The sequence below is a fragment of the Malania oleifera genome, chromosome 3, assembly GCF_029873635.1.
Source record: "Malania oleifera isolate guangnan ecotype guangnan chromosome 3, ASM2987363v1, whole genome shotgun sequence".
Lineage (NCBI taxonomy): Eukaryota > Viridiplantae > Streptophyta > Magnoliopsida > Santalales > Ximeniaceae > Malania > Malania oleifera.
The window spans coordinates 23,346,530-23,367,487 of NC_080419.1; the positions used below are offsets into that span (position 1 = coordinate 23,346,530).

A 20,958-nucleotide genomic window follows, 5' to 3' on the forward strand; every position below is an offset into this window, starting at 1 on the left:
TCCTAACTAGAGATCTTTCCAAGGAACCCTACAACCATCTCCCGCTTTATAGTCGATAAAGGAAAAAAGAAAAAAGATACCTACGATATAAATTTCCATGGGCTTTCATGAGTAACACTAGCAATAATCTTGACAGTGTGGCAGTTCAAAATGTGCATGAGAATTCAGTCGAGGGTCAAAAGGAACTCGATTTCCGAAAGAGGAATTCTTCCAATTCCTAATTTGTCAAAATTTACTGATATTCTTTGCGCCAAAGGGAGGAATCTAATGAGGGAGGAGTCATTGCTATTAGTCATTTTGGGTGGGGCTAAAGGCAGAGAGAAGGGGTTACAATCATTAAATTATCAAGATTATTAGTTGGAATGTTGAGGGATTAGGGGAGGTAAGAACAAGGGGATTGATTAGGGAGGTTTTGAATAGACATTCTCCTAAAAGTTTCCTCTCAAGAAACTAAACTTCCATAGTTGTTTTGCGGTGAGGCGGTTGTGAGAGTATTTGGGAGGGTAGATGTAAGAAGTGGGAAGTTCTCCCTTCTCAAAGGGTGCCTTGGGGTACTTTTATTGTTTGGGATAATCCATTTCTAGAATTGACAGCCTTGTAGGTTTCTTTTCCCTTTTGGTTTTGTTGGAGGTGAGAGGGGTAGATCCTTAGTGATGGTTCACTTTGGTTCATGGTCCTACTACGCCAACTCTTTGGCCTTATTTCTAGGATGAGTTACATATGGTCCATGGTTTTTGTTCCAGTAGGTGGATTGTAGAGGGTGAGCTTAATGTAGTAAGATTTCCAAGGGAGAAAAAGGGAGAGGTAGAATTACCTCAAGCATGCATAATTTTGATAGGTTTATTAAGGGGTTTTGGGTTGATGAATCTTCCCACAGAAAATGCTTTTTTATTACAGATTTTGGGTTGATGAATCTTCTGATGGAAAATGCTTATTGTCTGGTCAGTGTGTAGACAGGGGGCAGTTTCTAGACATTTAGGTAGGTTTTTGTTTTGTAACGAGTGAGAGGATGAGCTTCTAATCTTTGAAATGTTTTTGTCTAGACCAGTGTTCGACCATTTTCCTATTCTGTTAGGGTCCAAAAAGATTAAAAGTGGGGTCCTACTCCTCTCCAGTTTGAAAATATGGCTTAACCATGTTACTTTTCCTCTTTGGTTAGGAATACTTGGAGTAAGGATTTGGACAAAGGTTAGGAAGGCTTTAGGTTCATAAAAATATTCACATTATAAAAAGTTTTTGAAGAAGTGGAATATTAAGGTTTTGGGGAATATTAGGGCTATAAGATTAGAATTTTAAGCAAGCTTTGTCATTTGGATAGAAAAGAGGAAGGAGAGAGTCTATTAGATAGCGAGGCAACTGAGCAAGTTTCAATCAGGAATGACTCAAGTGATTTTTAAGGAAGTGAGGAGTTCGAGGCAAAAGATTATTTAAATGAGTTACATCAGAGAGGGTGACTTTAATTCAAAATTTTTCCATAGGTTGGTCAATGGAAGATGAAATGAAACCTGATTTAGGGGGTTGCAGCAGCTTTTTTGTTTTTTGCTTTTGTTTTTATTTTTTTTGGAGGGGAAAGGTGCTATTTTAGATGCTCATTTAGTAGTGAATGAGATTGCATAATTTTTTTGTAAAATTTATACTCAATAGGAGGGTTGTGGGCCTATGATTGAGGATATAGGTTTGAAACCTATTTCTAGAGCTTAGATAACTTTGGGTCAGCCTCTTGAGAAAGATGAAGTGTGGGTTATTGTGTTTGAAATGGAGAGGGATAATACTCCAGGTCTGGATGGTTTTAATATGGTTTCTGTCAAGATTGTTGGAATGTGATTAGGTTGGATTTGTTGAAGATATTTAATCAAGTATGGAATGGAATCAAATTTCAAGAATAGAATCGCATTCTTGCGTTTGGTTTGTGGAATCAAGGGCGGAATCATATTCCTGCCGGAATACAATTCCTGCAAATGGGGGAATGCTGATTCCAGTCTAGATGGGGCTAGAATCTATCTTATTTCATGGAATAAAACTCATTTTATAATTAAAATATTATAAAAACAACAACAAATGCTAATAGTGTTAATTATTATTACTATTATAATCAAAATAATAACAACTGATAATAATTGCAATAACAATAATATTTATTATTATAAAATAATAATAACATCAAGAACAATATTAATATTAAAAAAGGGAAAAAAATTATTATTATTTTAAGGATAATAATTATTATAAAAATAATAAAAACCAATAATAACTACAATAAAAATAATTTATTATTATAAAATAATAACAACAAGAACAATAATAATAAAAAAGGAAAAATAATAACTATTATTATGTTAGAGATAATAATTATTATAAAAATAATAAAAATAGTAATAACAACAATAAAAATAATAATTAAAATAATAATAATCACTATTACAAATATAATAAAAAATAATCAAACAAAAACAACAAATAATAATAATAATTGTTATTATTATAAAAACAATAGCAATAATTACAATAAAAATAATAAAATATAATAATAATATTTATTACTATTAATAATAATAATATTTATTACTATTAAAATAATAACAAGAAGAAAAATAATAATAAAAAAGGAAACAAATAATTATAATTATTCTAAGGACAATAATTATTACAAAAATAAAAAATAATAACTAGTAATAATTGCACCGGAAATAATATTTATTACTATAAAAATAATAATAAAGAACAATAATAATAAAAAGGAAAAAATTATTATTATTTTAAGGATAATAGTTAGAATAAAAAACAAAAAATAAAAATAATATTAACACTAATAAAAATCACAATTATAAACAAAAATAATAATACAAATTCAAATAATTATGTATTAGGGGTTTTATTAAAAATGACTTATTTTTTATTGTTATTATTATAAAAACAATAGCAATAATTACAATAACAACAAATAATAATATTTATTACTATTAAAATAATAAAAACAAAAAGAAAAATAATAATAATAATAATAATAAAGGAAAAATAATTATTATTTCAAGGACAATAATTATTACAAAAATAAAAAATAATAATACCTAATAATAATTGCAACGGCAATAATATTTATTACTACAAAATAATAATAACAAAAAGAACAATAATAATAAGAGGAAAAAATTATTATTATTTTAAGGATACTAATTAGTATAAAAAAAGAAAATAATAATAACAGCAATAAAAATAATATTAACACTAATAAAAATATTAATAATAAATAAAAATAATAATACAAAATTAAATAATTATGTATTAGGGGTTTTATAAAAAAATGACTTATTTTTTTGTCCCTTATAAAAGCCACTAAAAATACCAAATGTTGAAAAGAAATTGAAACCGGATTCTATAGTCATTCCATGTTACTAACCAAACGCAGTAATTGCATTCCGAAAGCAATTCCATTCCTACCTTAATTCTATTCCTCCCTTGATTTCTTTCTTACTTCAATTTTATTCCACAAACCAAATGGGGGGTTACTCTATTAAGGTTATTGAGGATAGGTTGAGTCTGTGTTAGGAGATACTACCAAAGTGCTTTTGAGGTAGGCAAATTGTGGCCGCTATTTTGGCAGTAAATAAGGCTGGGGAGGATGTTCGTCAGATGAAGAGAATGGGGTTATTAAACTAGCTGATAGGGTTAGTTGCATCTATCTTCAGCTATTCTTTTCTTATGTAATCATAAAAAATCTTCCTTGAATGTTATTGCAATCCTTAAAATTTCTGAGCGCATTTTTAGTTTGAAAGTAATTTGAGGAAGAAAGGGATCATTACTGTTAATCTTAGTTCTAATAGATCTTTGGAGTTGGCATCTTTATCTAGGCGTGGTATTTCAAAATGCCATTTTTGACTTATTTAGGGGTTCCTTTGGGTGGTAATTCTAGGCTTATAGGTTTTGAGGATCTAGCGGTGGAAAGGGTGGCCAAGCATCTGAATGGTTGAAAGGATGCTTTATTTTCTCTAGGCTGTCCCATTACCCTCATTTAGGCTTGTCTTCATACTATTCCTCTTTACTATTTGTCTATCTTTAGAATTCATGTTATGAAAGCTTCAGTCTAGGTTAGGGAGAGGAAGGATCATTTGGTTAGCCAGGAGACTGTGTAGGTCAAAGATGGATTGGGGTTTGGGTCTTAGTAAGTTGGTGTCTAGAAACATTGCTTTAATGGGTAAATGATTATGGCATTTCTCCTTGGAGGAGAACATCCATTGTGCCATAAAGTTATTAAAAGTAAACTTGGCATGGAAATGAACGGGAGGGATGCAAATTTGGGAACAAGATGTTTTAAGAGTCCTTGGAGGTTTCTTCTACAAATTTACTCTCTCTTCTTTCCTTATACTAAATTTTTTTTAAGTAATGGCTCTTGAATTTGCTTTTGAGAAGATATTTAGTTGGGTAATACTTCATTGTTCATCTCTTTCCTCATCTTTGTCATCTATCGTTGGTGCATGATGATGTAATTTCTTCTTTATTGATCTTTGATGGTCGTAGTTCCTCTCATGGTCTTAAATTTCCACGAAATTGTCGAACTTTCCACGAAATTTCCACCGAAATTTCCAATTTCCATCACCCTCGAAATCAAAATGGCAATCGATTTCCGTCTTGCATAATTTCCGTCAAAATCTCAACGAATCATCCGAAATTTATCGAAATCTCAAAATTTTAATGAAACTTGTCGAAATTTTAACTATACGATGAAATTTTGTTAGAATTCAAATGAGAAATTTAGGACTGAAGTGAAAATTCTATCTTAATTTATTTTATCAAAACAGCAAATTATTACAAGTGCTTTTGAAATTATATGAAAAAATAAACTTACAATAACATTTTATTTAACCATTCATGTCTAAATTATCATTATTTGTATAATAAATAATATTTAAATGATTTATGAATTTCATTTGTATTAACTGAATATGTTTAATGTACATTATTTTACAAATATGTTTGATACACATACTATTTTACAACTTTTCCACTATTTAAATGATTTATGAATTTCATTTGTATTAACTGAATATGTTTAATGTACATTATTTTACAAATATGTTTAATACACATACTATTTTACAACTTTTCCAATATTTAAATGATTTATGAATTTCATTTGTATTAACTGAATATATTTAATGTACATTATCTTATAAATATGTTTGATACACAAACTATTTTACAACTTTTCCACCTCATACAAAACATAGATGTATTTAATTTGTAATATATTAGTCCTCAAACTTATATTATTATGTTTGTTAACCATTTCTAAAGTTTCACAAAGAATTTCATGTTTTACTACTAGTTTTCGTCATTTTTTCAAATCGAAATCGAAATTGACATCGAAATCGAAATTTTCGTACTCTTGGAGCTTTGAAATTTGAGTTGAAATCGAAATTTAAGACCTTGGACTTCCTATTGGGATTTTCATTTTCATAGTTCTCTTAATGATATGGATGGGAGGAGCTCTCTTCTTCATTGGTGTTATTGGAGGGTGGTCATCGTAATAGTACAACGGGATGGCCAATCTTGGGTTTTAGATTCTGTGGGGCCTAATCTTGTAATCTTTTTTTGATCATTTGATAGAGGTAACATGTTTTTTCCAGCAAGGCCTTTAAAGGAATTATCACCAGAGAGTTTGAAATAAATTTTTTGGGTTATTTGGAGGGAACTAAGTTTTCTAGATTCAGTGATTTGTTCATTATTTTCTTTGTAGGTTTTGGTAGGCATGAAGATGCCTTGACATCATGGATGTTGTTGGCCTTACAAGGCTCCCTTAATATCCTGTTTTGATGCTAACAAACAAGTAGAACTTAACATGCTTTGTTTAAGTGATATATTTTCAGAACCTAATGATGAATGCAAGGTTAAAGGATTCATGAAAGCTTGTACTTCAAATAAGGATGATTATATCAAGCTTAAAGTATGGATTCAAAAATGGATTTAAAGATAAAGCTTGAAGATCATGAGAGCATGAGGATTAAAGAGAACTTGATGAAAGCTCAAAGAAAGATGAAACAAGTATAAAGGCCTCAGGGAATTCAAGAATTGAAATTTGAAAGAGTTTAAAGGAAATTTCATGTAAATACTTCAAATAATTTCAATATGGATACATGAAACTCTTAGGTTAATTTCTTGAACCTAGATACCTTTTAAAATACTTGAAAAATATTTTTAAAAGGTCAAAAATTATTTCAAAAAGGTTAAAATCATTTTTGGAATGAAAAGCACCCAAAAGAGGATTTTCTAAATGCTGTTAATTTTTCTACATCCGCATTGAGGTGCATGTTTCTCTATCAAAAGCTCCTTATTTTAAAAAGTGTTCAACATGAAAGTTATAGAATTTTCTCTTAGCTTTCTTTTGACACCAAGCACGTCAAATTTAGAGTTATACAGAAAACGTTATGATCAAAAGACTGAAGGGTGCTCGAAGCTGACAGAAGCCTTGTGTTCCACCAGTAGACTGCCTGAACCATGACAGGCGCATGGGTGGTCAAGCCAGGCGACTGCCTGTGTCTTGGCAAGCAACTACCACCCTACTGCCCCTTTAAAATAAACTAGGCAGCCAACTAACTAAAAGAGCCAGTCTATTGCCACGCGGCAGTTTTTAAATTTTCATAACGGACAAATTTTTTAAATGAGGTTGCTTGGGGCTCAAATTTTGTGAAAACTTGAGGAATACTCCAAGTCACTTGGGGATCAAGTTACATATTTTTTCAAGTCTATAAATAACCCTCAAAGATCATTGAATTAAAAAAACCAAGAACCAAGAATTCAAATCAGCATTCAAAAAATTCTCTCAATTGCTCTCAACACTCAAAGGTTCTTTCACTCTCATCTTGTCTATGAAATTTGCTAAGGTCTTACTGATTCAATCACCAATCTTGTGCTACAAATTCTAAATCTTTCAATCATTAAAAGAATCAATCGGTGATATACTTCCTTGAACTTCAAGTTAAATTCCATATTGTTTTTACTTTAAAGTATATTATAGTGCTGAATTGTTGTACTAATCAGCTCTTTGTGTGAGCAATTCTTTGTACACAAATATTTGATTTGTATCTTGTAGATTAACGATTCCAAGGATTGTTTGGATCGTTGGCTAAGCAAGGGGATATTACTTAGAGAGGCGGGCTCCAGCCTAATCGAAGGAATGACCAAACGAGAGTATATCATTTGGAGAGGCGGGTTCTAGCCTACTGAAGGAGTGTGTAAACAGTATTGTTCCGCCCGGCAAAGGAACTGAATTTAGTAATCCTTTGGTGGTTTGCCAAAGGCGAGGACGTAGGCTGGGTATAAGACGAACCTCGTAAAAATCTCAGTCTCACTCTCTCTTTCCCTTACTCTTCACTTTTCAGTAAAGTATATAAATTGCATGGATGCTTTATAAATCTCTGAATTCTAAGTGTTTGGTTGTTAAATAGATCACAAGATAATTTGTTTTGGTTTGATCAACATTGATTGCGAAAACCAAAAGGAACTACGTTGGTTGATCATCCTTAACTTATTAAAATGAAAGTTTATTTAAAAGCTGAACATTAAGAAGAAGTGTGATTGTGAATGTTTTGTTGAAAATCATATTAAAGAAGCAAATCCATATCAGCAAGCATAAATTATCATTCACTACAGGGCTTGGTTCAAATTTGTATTCATAGGGCTTATATAAACAAACAACCATCTTAAGTTCTTATATCACCAAAGTGCTGTATATTTTAAATCTTGGTTTGGTTGTTTACTTTCAAATTGTGGTTGATGGGTTTGGTTGAATGATTACTTGGATGATTGATTTGGTTACTTGGATGTTTACATAGTTGTGTTGTTGATTGTATAAAAGAAATTAAGTTCTTGTGTATTTGGTAAAACAATAAGAAAACAAGAATTCATTAAAAAGGACTTAAAAGAAGTTTAAGGATTATTGAAGGGAATTAAAGAAACTTTTAAAATCCAATTCACCCCCCCCCCTCTCTTGGGACTACACCTTACTTTTCAGATGCAGCTTTTTGCAGTGCTGTGGAGAATTTGGTTGGAATGGATTGTGCACGAAAAGGTCGATGTATTTAGTATTAGGTCTTTTCCATTGCTTTAAAGTAATTTTTTTGGATCAGTAGCTGGATTGGCAATTATTGTAATCTTGATGTATGTTCCCTTTTGTAGTTATTTTTACTTCATCTGAAGAAAGAAAATCCATCATCCTCTCCAGGCAATTCACAAACCCCATTGGAATCTTAAACAAGGGGAAAAAATACAGGAGAATCAAGAAAGACACACCTGGATTAAAGTAATGTGAACCCCCAAGAAGAAAACATATACTTCCACCCATCAAAAAATTAAAAAACCTTAGCAATCATCCGATCCCAAAACCCTTCAAAATGAGAATTCCCACCTAAAGGAACTCATTAAATAATTCAAAAGATCACTATAAAATCCCATGACCTACAAGGATAGCAAACCAAGAAGAGACTGCCAGACTTAGATTAATAGCATTTAGGCCACACTTGGCAAAGTTAATAATGAGATCAGAAACTAACTCGAAGACTTGTAAAATGGTGAAAACACTACAAAAGAGTCTCTATCATCCCCACCAAAAAGAATATTACATTAGTGCTGTCATAATGTTGTGTTAAATGCCCTTGATTCTTTTTGTCTTTCTGCTAAGTGTAAAACAAAGGGCAACCCAATGCACAGATCACTCACATACACAGGGTCTGTGGAAGGGGCAGACCACAATGGGTCTATAGTACGTAATTTTACCTTACATTTTTGCAAGAGACTGTTTCCACACCTCAAACCCGTGAGGTCACACAATGACTACCGTTGCGACTAGGTTCCCCTTCAAATCTTTCTGCTGAGTATGAAAGGAGAATTTAGCTTTTGGATTTACCTGAGATTTGCCTGACTATTTCTCTCTCAAATCTTTCTTTACACACTTGACTCATGATCCTAAAGCTACAGCTTTTCAGTTTTCACTAGCATTCTTTCATTTTGAAAGTGAAGATTCCAAAAGTCAAGTACAGTCCTCGATAAAATTACTACTAACTATTCATTATGGAAGAGGGCCTAACAAAGCTTTACCTCCAAATAAATGAGTGCGCGTGTGCGTAATAGTTGTGGTTTTGCTCTTTTTCTTTAGAGAGCTTTCGCCTTCAGCAGGCATTGATAATTCCGAGGAGAAGCATAATGCTAGAATTTTTTGCCATTGAATAGCTTCCTTTGGTCTTTATTGATGCAGGAGCACCTCCTTAGCTTATTTTTGGGGTTTGGTTTCTTCAAAGGAGCGTTTCTAATCAATATGCAAAGAGATTGGCGAGCTTTGCTTCATAAATTTTCTTTGGCTGTATTTCTTTTTTTCTCCCTTTGAGAAGGATCCCTTATCTTCCTTTCCAATCACTTTCTTTTTTATTTTCTTTGGCTGTATTTCTTTTTTTCTCCCTTTGAGAAGGATCCCTTATCTTCCTTTCTGTTCACTTTCTTTTTATTTTCTTTGGCTGTATTTCTTTTTTTCTCCCTTTGAGAAAGTCCCTTATCTTCCTTTCCATTCACTTTCTTTTTTTCTTTGCTTAACAAATCCCTCATCTATCTGAAAAACAAATAAGATGCCTAGCTAAAATGTGACAGTAAATAACTAATAATGAGAATCTCTATCAACCATTCACTTGCTTCTGTTTTTTTCAATCAAACAAAAAGTAGAAAAGAAATGCCAAAAGAATCAAGAGATATATCTTAGTAGAGTAATTAAAAACTTTGTACCAACACAAGCAGACCCCATACGCTCTTTAATCATTAATATTTAAGTTTTTAACAGTTAAAAAAAATAGAAACGAAAATTTGACACAAAGTAAATAGCTGAGACTTCTACTCGCACATTCATCTAAAAGATAATTATATGCATTGAATGAGATGCCTTGGTTACACAAAAATAACATAGCTTGTTACAAAGAAATGCCATACCTTAGGCTCACCCTGTGAAGCTAATATAGTTCTTAGAAGATCAAATGGATACGACCCAACAGTAGCCGCACATCCTGCCAATGCCCCACTGACATAAGACAGATAAGGGCTCAAATGAATGTGATCCTCTGCATCACAACAAAACAACAAGCCAGTGACGTGTAAGACAGTGTAAAACAGCCTAAAAATGAACCTTATGTAGCGTCAAAAGTTTTGCCATCTTTAAGAGAATGCAGGATGTTATTTAGAGCAATGCCATAGAAAAACACAATACATCTCTCATAGTGATTTCATTAACCAGACAAGATCTTATAGCAGCTGTTTGGCTTGGGTTGTCATGCAAGACTCCCAGGACTATGAATGTGATGTCTAGAATGTCAAATGTCTACATTTACCAATTCATGGAATCCTGTGTGAAAAGCATCTTGGATTCCCTAAGAACGCAAGATGCCCCCAAACATGGATATTTAATATCCACCTCTTGTAATCTAGGATTCTCATAGGAATCGAACTTCTTAGAGACAAAAATTTCCCCAGCATGAGTAGCATCATTGTTTTTGGACAAAATTGCCCCTTATTGTTTTCTGATAATAATGTTTGAACCTCGTACTTACTTCGTTGGAGAGTGGACCACATGGATAAGTCAAGATAGAGTGACCCGAGTACCATTGGTTATGAAAAATTATAATAAAAATTAGTAATGAAAATAATAATAGTTATTGGTTTTCAATATGTTAATTATTGCATTATCATTATTAGTTTTCGAATATTATTATTATCACCATAAAAAAGTAGTATTAAAATAATTATATTATCATTGGTCACTTTTCAATATTCTAAGTATTATTTAATATTAACACTAATAATTATGACAATTAAAATATGGGTAAAAGCCAAAGACGTCCCTGAGTTCTCTCATATGACACTGAAACCCCTAGGTTTCAAACAACTACCAAGATCCCCTACTATTATAATTTTATTGACAAAAACAAGCCTCATCCACTTAATATATGTTGAGATTTTGATTAAAATGAATGACCTAACTTGACGATAGATCTCTCCCTTTATTTATAATACAAATTAAATACATTCTAATGACAATAATACCCTTACTAACTCTCACTAATTAACATACTAACACACTGATGTAGGACAAGAAGTAAGACCTTTGGAAGATCCTTGCTGGAAAATAATTAAGAAGAGTTGGGTTAAGGAATTCTGGGAATAAGTTAATAGTTTATTATGTGTGTTTAGTATTAACTAGTACAGAATTATGTGTAGTTGGGGGTTGTTTGTAATATTTGTGTAAAGTACGGGCATATTTGTAATGTAATGTAGTTTTAGGGATTTATGTGTAATTTCAAGTAAAGAAGCTTTCTTATAAATAGTGTGTGAAAGTCATGTTGTAGACAGTTGTTGATGACTTTGAATTGAATTGAACGTGAGTTTTCCCCCTGGTATCTCCTCTCTCCTCCCTTCACCTTCCTCCTTCTCTTCTAATTTCTCCTTGGCTGCAAAATCCTGATGCTGCCCCTACATCACACAATAATAATAATACTAAAAGACATAAATAACCTCTAACACTCTCCCTCAAACTGGAGCATAAATGTCATATGCTCCTAGCTTGTTACAAATAAATTTAATACAAGCACACCCCAAAGCTTTGATAAACCAGTAAGTTGTATATCAGACTTCACATAAGCAGAAGTAATGAGCTTCTGCGCAAGTTCCTCTCAAACAAAATGACAATCAACTTCAATGTGCTTACTCAACTCAAGAAAGACTGGGATGGAGGCAATATGAAAAGCAGCTTGATTATCACACATCAACTTCATAGGCCGAGAATGCGAAAAACCCAATTCTTCCAACAGGTTCTTCAACCAACAAGTTCACAAGTAGTTTGAATCATAACTTTATATTCTAATTCAGCACCTGACCTAGCCAACACAATTTGTTTCTTACTTTTCTAAGAAACCAAATTACTACCAACAAAGATATTACACCCAATTGTGGATCTTCGGTCGGAAGGCGACCCATTCCAATTTGTATTTGTATATTCATCGGTATAAGTGTGACCCTAATCATGATATAAAAGACCCTTCCCAAGTGCACCTTTGAGATATCTCAAGATGCAAATTACTACGTCCCAATGACTTGTGCCCTTGGATAATTTAGAAATTGACTCACAACAGTTGTTGCAAAAGATATATTCGGCCAAGTGACTATAAGATAATTCAACTTTCCAACTAATCTCCAGTATTGTCTAGGATTAGGTAGCAAAAATCACCCATATCCGCACTAACTTGCTATTAGGATCCATGAGTGTATCAATTGGTTTAGATCCCAACAATCCAGTTTCATCCAACAAATCAAGAACATACTTCCTCTAACAAAACAGTTCTGATACGAGATCTAGATACTTCTATACCCAAGAAGTATTTCAACGGTCCCAAATCTTTGGTTTGAAACTTAGTCTATAGAAAAAGTTTGACTTTGAATAACTTTATCATCATCACATGTAATAACAATATCATCCACATCAACAACAAAAAGGATCCTACCCGATGAAGTATGAAGGTAAAACAAGGTATGATCCACTACACACACCGTTGAAGACCAAACTCAAGTACTACTGCACTGAAACGACCAAACCATGCTCTGGAAGACTGCTTTAAACCATATAGTGCCTTCTTGAGCCAATACACTAGGTCAGACTCCCCCAAAGCAACAAACTCAAGTGGTTGCTCCATATAGATCTCCTCCTCAAGGTCACTATGCAAGAAGGCATTCTCCACATCTAACTAATGCAAAGGCCAATGACAAGTAGTAGCCAAGGAGATGAACAGGCATATTGATGTAAGTTTGGTAACCGGAGAAAAAGTATCAGAATAATCCAGACCATACATTTGAGTATATCCCTTAGCAACAAGGCGGGCCTTTAGACGAGCCACAAATCATCAAGGTTGACTTTCACATTGTAAACCCAGCAACAACCAAAAACAAACTTGTCAAGAGGAAGAGGTACCAAGTCCCAAGTGCCATTGTCATATAAAGCAATGATCTCTTCAACCGTAGCATTCCTCCACCCAGAGTGGGCTAAGGCTTTCGAAACAAATTTAGGCAGGGTAGTAGATGATAGAGCAGTTACAAAACAATAATAAGAGGGTGATAAAAAGTCATAACAAACATAGTTGGAAATGGGATGTTAAGTACACATGTCTTTACCTTTCCAAACAGCAATGGGAGGATCAACATCATGGGAAATATGATCATCAGACAAGGAAACCAAAGGTGTGCTAGTAGAAGCTAGAGGGACTCTCTTTCTTGGAGCCAACGTCGTGAATACACCTACAAATTAGGATGATCAAGATGATGAGAAGGACTCGAACTACATGGAGACTCAGATGGTTGGTTGGGCAAGGACAGCAAAGTGGAACCTGGAAGATTAGGTAGAGGAAGAGACTCATTGAGCTCAGAAGCACTCAAGGACTAGGTGTAGTAAGGTGTAGACTCAAACAAGATAACATCGACAAAAACAAATAAGCAATGCAGCACGGTACTACAACAACGATATCCCTTTTGAGTATATTAGTAGCCTAGAAAGGCACATTTTATAGCACAAAGTTCCAACTTATCCACCCCAGGAGTTAATTAATGAACAAAGGACACACTCCCAAATATACAAGGTGGGAGAGAGAATAAAGGCGAATTATGAAAGAGAATGGAGTAAGGAACTTTACCAATAAGAATGGAGGATGGCACCCTGTTGATCATATAGCAAGCAGTAAGTACAGCATCACTCCAAAACACTTTAGGCACATGAATTTGGTTTTCGAACTGGAAAACCAAATTGAGTCTTTATTTTAGAACCAAAGGCACAAAATACATGAAATAACTCGAAACAATCTTTTATTAAATATAGCCAAGTCATTCTTGAATAATCATCCACAAAGGTTACGAAGTACCAAAAACCCAACTTGGACACAACTCTACTAGGACCCCAAACATCATAATGAACTAACATAAAAGGACTTACAGCCTGTTTATTGACTCAGAAAGCGAAAGTGGCATGATGGTGTTTTCCCAGCTGACGAGACTCATAATCAAGACTAGACACAAAACTAAAATCAAGAACAAGAAGTTTTAACTTTTGTAGTGAAGGATGACCAAGATGCCAGTGATTTTGGAGAGGTGTGGTAGCAGCAATGTAAGTGGTAGATGGAGATAGCAGCTCAAAGTGATAAAGTCCACTAGCTTCATGCCCTCCGCCAATCATCTTCTTCGTCTTCAAATCCTGAATAACCACCGACTTAGGGAAGAATGTCACTAAACAATTCATGGATTTAGTAATCTTTCCAACGATATAAAGAAAAATTTGGACTATACAAAACTGAAGGAAGAGAAATAAAAGAAGTGGGATTTATAGTCCCAATTCCCTTGACTACAGTGGTGGATCCATCGGCAAGAGTAACATGAAAAGTGGAGAAGAAGCTAGGTATACCCATGATATAATTAGTGGTAGTGGAGTCTATGACCCAAGGATCAGGGCCAGAAGTACTAGATGACAGGCATACTATGGGATTACTTGTTTGGGCAAAAGATGCAATGGGAAGAGAAGCTTTTTGTGATGCTTGATACTACTGGAACTTGGAATAATTTTCCTCTAATCCTACTAAATAAACCCAACTAGCTTTGGACCATTAAACATAATTCTTTCCACCCAACTTTTGAGTCGTTATCTGTGTCAGTGATAGGGGAAACACATTTTTGGGATTCGTGGACTCCATCCCAACATTCACAAACTTGCAGCCGCATCAATGTCAAACAAGAAGAACAATCAAAACTAATCGGGACAATTACAAACTATGTCAAGCACCAACACAACCACAGATGAGGTAAACAACTCACCTACTAATATAGCACTACCACGGCCTCACAACTTGACATACGAACACTGCCATTGCACCAAGAAACTTACAAAGAAGCCTTTACTAACACCGAACAGATATTAACGAATAATCGCGAGTGCATGGTCGAAAAAGGTTGGATTTTTTAGCAAAAAACGTGCCCAACAACTTGATAATGTTATCTAGAGAAGGAATCAGAACATGACACAGGGAAAAAAATAAAATAAAATAAAATATGGTGGCTGGAACTCTCTCACACACCAGTGCATGGGGTCGACACTGCCGGAAATTGGCCGGAGCGTGGCGGTACATGGGGCCTTTCCAATAATGGGGTTTTGTGGAGTTCAGCTTTGGAGGGTTTTGTGTTTGGGTATATGGTTGGTTTTGTGAAATAATGAGGGTTTGAGGTGGATCTGCGAAGGACAGAGACGGGAATATGTTTCCAGCAATGGCTGAGTATAGTAGGGTTTAGGTTGGATCACACTCTGATACCATGTTGAGATTTTGATTAAAATAAATGACCTAACTTTAAGATAGGTCTCTCTCTATTTATAATACAAATTAAATACATTCTAATGACAATAATACCCGTACTAACTCTCACTAATTAACATACTAACACACTTAATAATAATAATACTAAAAGACATAAATAACCTCTAACAATATGTTTATTTTCCCATCACATAGATTACTTCAAAGAATGGTAGTTTTTGAAAACGTAGGGATGCAATATTATATTCAAAAAACTCAGTGGGGGGTATTCTGAATTTCACCCTTAAAATTATTCTTTGTTTTAATTATTATAATTAAGTAATTGTTGTTGTTGTTGTTGTTGTGGTATTATTATTGCTATTATTATTTATTATTTATTTACTTTCTTTATTATGATTATTAATATTAAAAGAAGTTATTAAAGAGTATTTCAATCATCATTATTATTTGTAATATGCACATTACAATAATATACATAATAATTATCATTACATGTTAAGGATATTCTAGCAATCTAATTGAAATAACATTCAAATGCCAACAATATGCCACGCACTGTCCAGATGAGCGAGTCAACAAAAATATTCCCATCTAATCCTATTCTGGGGCATAATATCCCAAGAAAGGGAATGTAGGAGGGATTTAAGATAACCCAAACCAAAATCCCCCATTGTGGTATCCAACTAAAGCCCATGAATCCTTTGCCTTCAACAATGGAACAACAAGAAGTTCATCATTGTCTTGCCTTGGGTTTGTTCTGGTCTGGGCAAGCATAAAAGGCACTGCATTTTTCCCAACCCACAACCCAGCAATTTATTAATTTGGTTAAATAATTTAGTCCTCAACCAAACCCTTAATTTATTATTCAAGAAAACTTAGATAGCCTGTTTGACCATCTTCTCCTTTAACAAAGGTAATTGTTGAAATATGAGCAGAAAATAACATTTTTGTGCATGGGATGGCAAGTAATTGGTCTTTATATTCTCACTATTCCCATCAATGTAAATGCATATTTATTTTAGGATTTGTATCTTAACAAATATAAACATTATATTAAATAGAGATATTATTGGCATAGAGACTATGGCACTGATTAACAATTCAGACAAACAGTTAGAAGTCAATAAAACTAAAGACTCCCCTTGAGAAGTAATGAGGCTAAAAACTCTCTAATTGGGTTTATTTCCTAATGATACATGTCCCATAGTCGTAACTTGTTGACCCAGTTCCTCCCAACCTGTTTATGGATGTAGTGTTCTTTCTAAACACAATTCAACCCCAAAGCCTCATGGGTTGGGTTAGGGTTGCATAATTGATGAGGTTTAAACTAAGAAAATTCCTCCACTAGCAATTGGCAACAATTAAAGAGAGAGACTCCAATGACTCAATCATCACTTCTGCCTAATCTTGGATTCCCAGGTGAATCGAAAAGCAATCAATCAGAACAACCAAAAAGTCAACATATTCAATTTTTTTTGTCAAAAAACAGCTCTTAATGCATCCCATTATGCAAAAAATCTAATTCATTATTTTAAATAACGCCAAAAGAGTGGGGGGGGGGGGGGGGGTTGACTATCATAATTTTGAAGACACACCTGCCTTGGATGAACCAGCTACAAATGTTTTCAATCGGTGTAACACCGTAAACTGTATGGCAGTATATGGCATAACCATAAGTAAAGCTGGGATATTACCACGCCAAAAACCCTGCATAAGCGACATATCTTGAATAAAATGTAGAAAAAGGTACAAGATATCCCCAGAATTAACAAATCAGACCACCTTGTAGATAACATCCTACGTAAAACTTACAAAAGTAGTAATAGAATGTAACAATATACAAAAGCAAACAAGGTGACGAATGGGTACCTAGCATTGTCTAAAGACATATGTCGTGAAGTTTTTGCAACTTCTACAAATAAGAATACTTGGTTTACCTCCACTATCCATCATATAAACTAATAAAAACATGTTTTAAAAGTTTTAGTTCCAATAAAATTCAACAATTTAACACGGTGTACCTCTTCCATGCATGTACAAAACATAAACTACTTAGAACTAGAACTCCCATCAGTTTCAGGAATACACCTGAATAAAATAAAAAATAAAAAAAGAGCAATAAAGGCTTTTGGTGTAAGGAAGAAGAAAATACTACTTAAGCACACTCAGCCATCTTGAAGCGTTAAACCAATAATGTCTAAAGACACATCTCGAAGACTCCCAGTAGCCTCCATACTTCTAGTCAACAGGTATAAGTTTATCCTACAGTTTATCACTTCACTTGATCAAATGAAAAAAAGTAGTCTGTCAAAAGCTGGGAACTTGGAGTCCACCACATGGACTAACGGGCCCGGTTTCTCAGAAAACAAAGCAAGTGCTTTGGCTGTTTAGACACATTTCTAAGTTCAGGTGAGCTGACTTGCTCGCTTTCTTGACAAAAGAAGCATTGTACACTAGAAATTTATAAAGTCCTAATAAATACAAAAGGACTGAATGAATAATACATTGAGACAACAAGGAGAAAAACAATATTATTAAGCTAACATGGAGGACTTGGTACCCGTAGACCTTCTTCTCTAAAGATGTCCTTGGATGCTTGTAAGATCCCCGTATACTTTGATCTTGTGTGCAAGTCTCTGTGAAGTAAATCCCATGTAGAAGTGGGCTCCAGTTGAACCTTTCAAAGAAACCAATAACAAATTTCCTCAGCCACCACCAACATTAAAGATGTCTAAAGCAATAAAAATTATTTTTTGAAAAAAAAAAAAGTATGCAAATGCAGATGCACAACAAGAAGAAGGGAGCAGGGAGGGGAGGTATGTTTGATAAAATGGCCTGAGCAAATAAACAATTGCAAATCAGAATGAAATAAATTAGTGGGTTCTTATAAGTTTTCTTCAGAACTAAGCCTTTAATATAAGATAACCCAGCTAAAACATGATACACTAGTTCAAAGTCACTACAAGCATTCTATAGCATATAACTAAGTACATATATTCTCATCATTCCACAACAAACTTTAACAGGCAAATGTGTTATCCAGCAAAAATGTAAAGAAAATCTTGAATGACCCTACCCTTACCATACAGAATAACATGAAGAAAGAATTCAAAGGATACAGAAGTAGAGTTTCAATTTGGATTGTTATTTACAGCATATTCCCTTCATAAAAATGACAATCCTTTGCTAACTAACCAATTCTGTTTTCCCTTTTTTTTTTTTTTTTGGGGGGGGGAGTGTGGGTTAGGAAAACAATCTATATTAGAAAAGCAAGGAGAATAAAATACAACGAAGAGAACAAGAAGACCTCACCCCAACCTGAAAGTCCAAAGAAAAGAATAAAATACAATCAGGGGGGGGGGAGTGTGGGTTAGGAAAACAATCTATATTAGAAAAGCAAGGAGAATAAAATACAACGAAGAGAACAAGAAGACCTCACCCCAACCTGAAAGTCAAAAGAAAAGAATAAAATACAATCAGCTCAACAAAGCCTTCCAACCCTGGTTGACATCCTCAAACCAGCCGCCCCATTGAAACAGCCAGCACTAAATGCTCAGGGAATGCCAAATACCTAACCCTGTCCTGAAATAAATATAGAGGCAGCCTCTTGCCAGAAAATATACTAGCACTTTTTTCCAACCAAATACCCCACAAAATAGCAAAATTCACAACCCCCTTCTTCCCCTTCCCAAAACCCACAAAAGAGATGCCCAATAGCTCCTCCACTGACTTCGGCTACACAAAAGTTCACCAAATACTCCAAATAAACTAATCCACGGCCCCCAAGCAAACAAGAAGAAATTCATGCATGTCATTATGTTGATGAGTAATAATCTATTCCACAGCACCCAAGCAAACGAACAAAAATTCATGCGTCATTATGTCAATGACTAAGAATAATTCATGCATGTCAATATGTCAATGACTAATAATAATTTGCGAGAACTTCACATCAGCAATAATAATACATATGCATATGCATACGCTTATGGTAATTATCAATTCAGGATGTGCTCGAACGGTGATTGAACAAGACGAGGAAGCAAAAACAGACCTGGAATCTAATCTTGATGACATCAAGCGGCGAAGTTAAGGTCCGGGAAACAGCGCCAGAAATTGCCCCGGCCGTAGCATCAATAATCGTCCGTTTCAGCTGCCCCGGCTCTTCCATCACCGCCGCGATGCTAACACCTACAACCCAAGACCCACAATCACACTATCTTTCATTCTCGCAAAAAAAAACCCAGAAAATAAATAATAGAGAGAGAGAGAGAGAGAGGGGGCGCTCCGGAAAACTAGGGTTTCACGAGATAAACGTGAAAGCGGGGGAAAAGGAAAAGGGCAGCCGAAAGGTGGGGAAAGGGGCAATGAAGAAATACCTGAAAAGAGGAAGGTAGGTGGAAGGAGAGCTCAGAGCAGCCGCCATTGAAGATTTTGGAAAGGCTGAGTGGAAGAAGATAGAAGGGGTCAATGACAGAATTGGGTGTGGCTTTTCTACCGCCTGCAGTGGAATGCAGGATTGAAGAAAGCTGAGTCTGCAAACGATGGAAGAATGGGTCTTAGATTGTATAAACTATGAACTAAAATTAGGAATAGGTTTTAGATTTTGAGACAGATTCCTCTCACAATTGGGTCTTTTTGGGCTTGACTGCCAGTTTTTGACAAGATGAATCTTTCTTGACCGTTGTTATTTATTTATTTATTTATTTATTTATTATTATTATTATGCTTCACAAGATGAATAAGGATAATAGTTTTTTTTTCAGTTTATCTATATTTTTCCCAAAAAAATACCATTTTTGTTGGTTTATTTATTTATTTATTTATTATTGTTGTTATTATTATTATTATGCTTCACTAGATGAATAAGAGAAATAGTTTTTTTTGTTCCGTAAATATATATTTATCCTAAAACAAAAGGACAATTTTTTTTTGTTGGTTTTCTAAAAAATTTTGAAAATTATTGTTGAAACTTGTCAAATTAAATTTTGACAACTTGAAATTACATTTACAATTATACTCATGAATAATTATTAATGTACTCATAAATGCTTCTTGGATAATCTACTTTCAAATTACACACCTTGCATACCGACTTCAATTTTCATCATTTATGGCATCATTTACCAAAAGATTTTAAAAATGACGTCACATTTCTAATTAGTATAAAAGTATAAATACAATGAGGGAATATTACACATTTTTTTAATTATTTAGCCAATATTAAATTTGACATCACATAGATGACTGTACAATGACGTATAATAATAATTTTATTTTTGACGATGATTATTAGTTTGAAAAAAAAAATAAAATAAAAATAAAAATAAATCATGAACATGAATGAGATAGAATGTGAACATAAGAATAGTGCATTAATACTTTTTTTTTTCTTTTTAGATTTACATTTACCTTCCTCAATATTTTTTAAAATGTATTTGAATTTTTAAAATTTAGTGAATATTTGCATTAATGTGGCTTGTATGCATTAACTTGTCATATCAAAACTAGACTTTTAAAATTAATAAATTTAAACTTTTAATACATTGAATTGTGATAGAAAAGTAAAAAAATAAGTAGCAAATAGTAG

The 20,958-nt window shown here is 33.7% G+C and overlaps 1 protein-coding gene across 2 annotated transcripts in view; it reads right to left on the bottom strand.

Annotated features, from left to right (window-relative positions):
- Nucleotides 1–20,031, bottom strand: part of LOC131151092 (mitochondrial thiamine diphosphate carrier 2-like) — a 28,135-nt gene extending 8,104 nt beyond the window's left edge. Inside the window, exons 1-6 of one of the 2 annotated variants that reach the window (XM_058102285.1) lie at nt 19,995–20,031; nt 19,748–19,903; nt 19,423–19,559; nt 17,929–18,045; nt 16,964–17,075; nt 9,967–10,094 (exon numbers count right to left, since the gene is read on the bottom strand). In XM_058102285.1, the coding sequence (XP_057958268.1) occupies nt 9,967–10,094; nt 16,964–17,075; nt 17,929–18,045; nt 19,423–19,539 (474 nt within the window). In that variant the 5' untranslated portion in view covers nt 19,540–19,559; nt 19,748–19,903; nt 19,995–20,031. Of the gene's footprint in view, nt 1–9,966; nt 10,095–16,963; nt 17,076–17,928; nt 18,046–19,422; nt 19,560–19,747 lie in introns of both variants that reach the window. The other variant, XM_058102286.1, reaches the window with a different exon arrangement.
- Nucleotides 20,032–20,958: the final 927 nt, after the last annotated feature.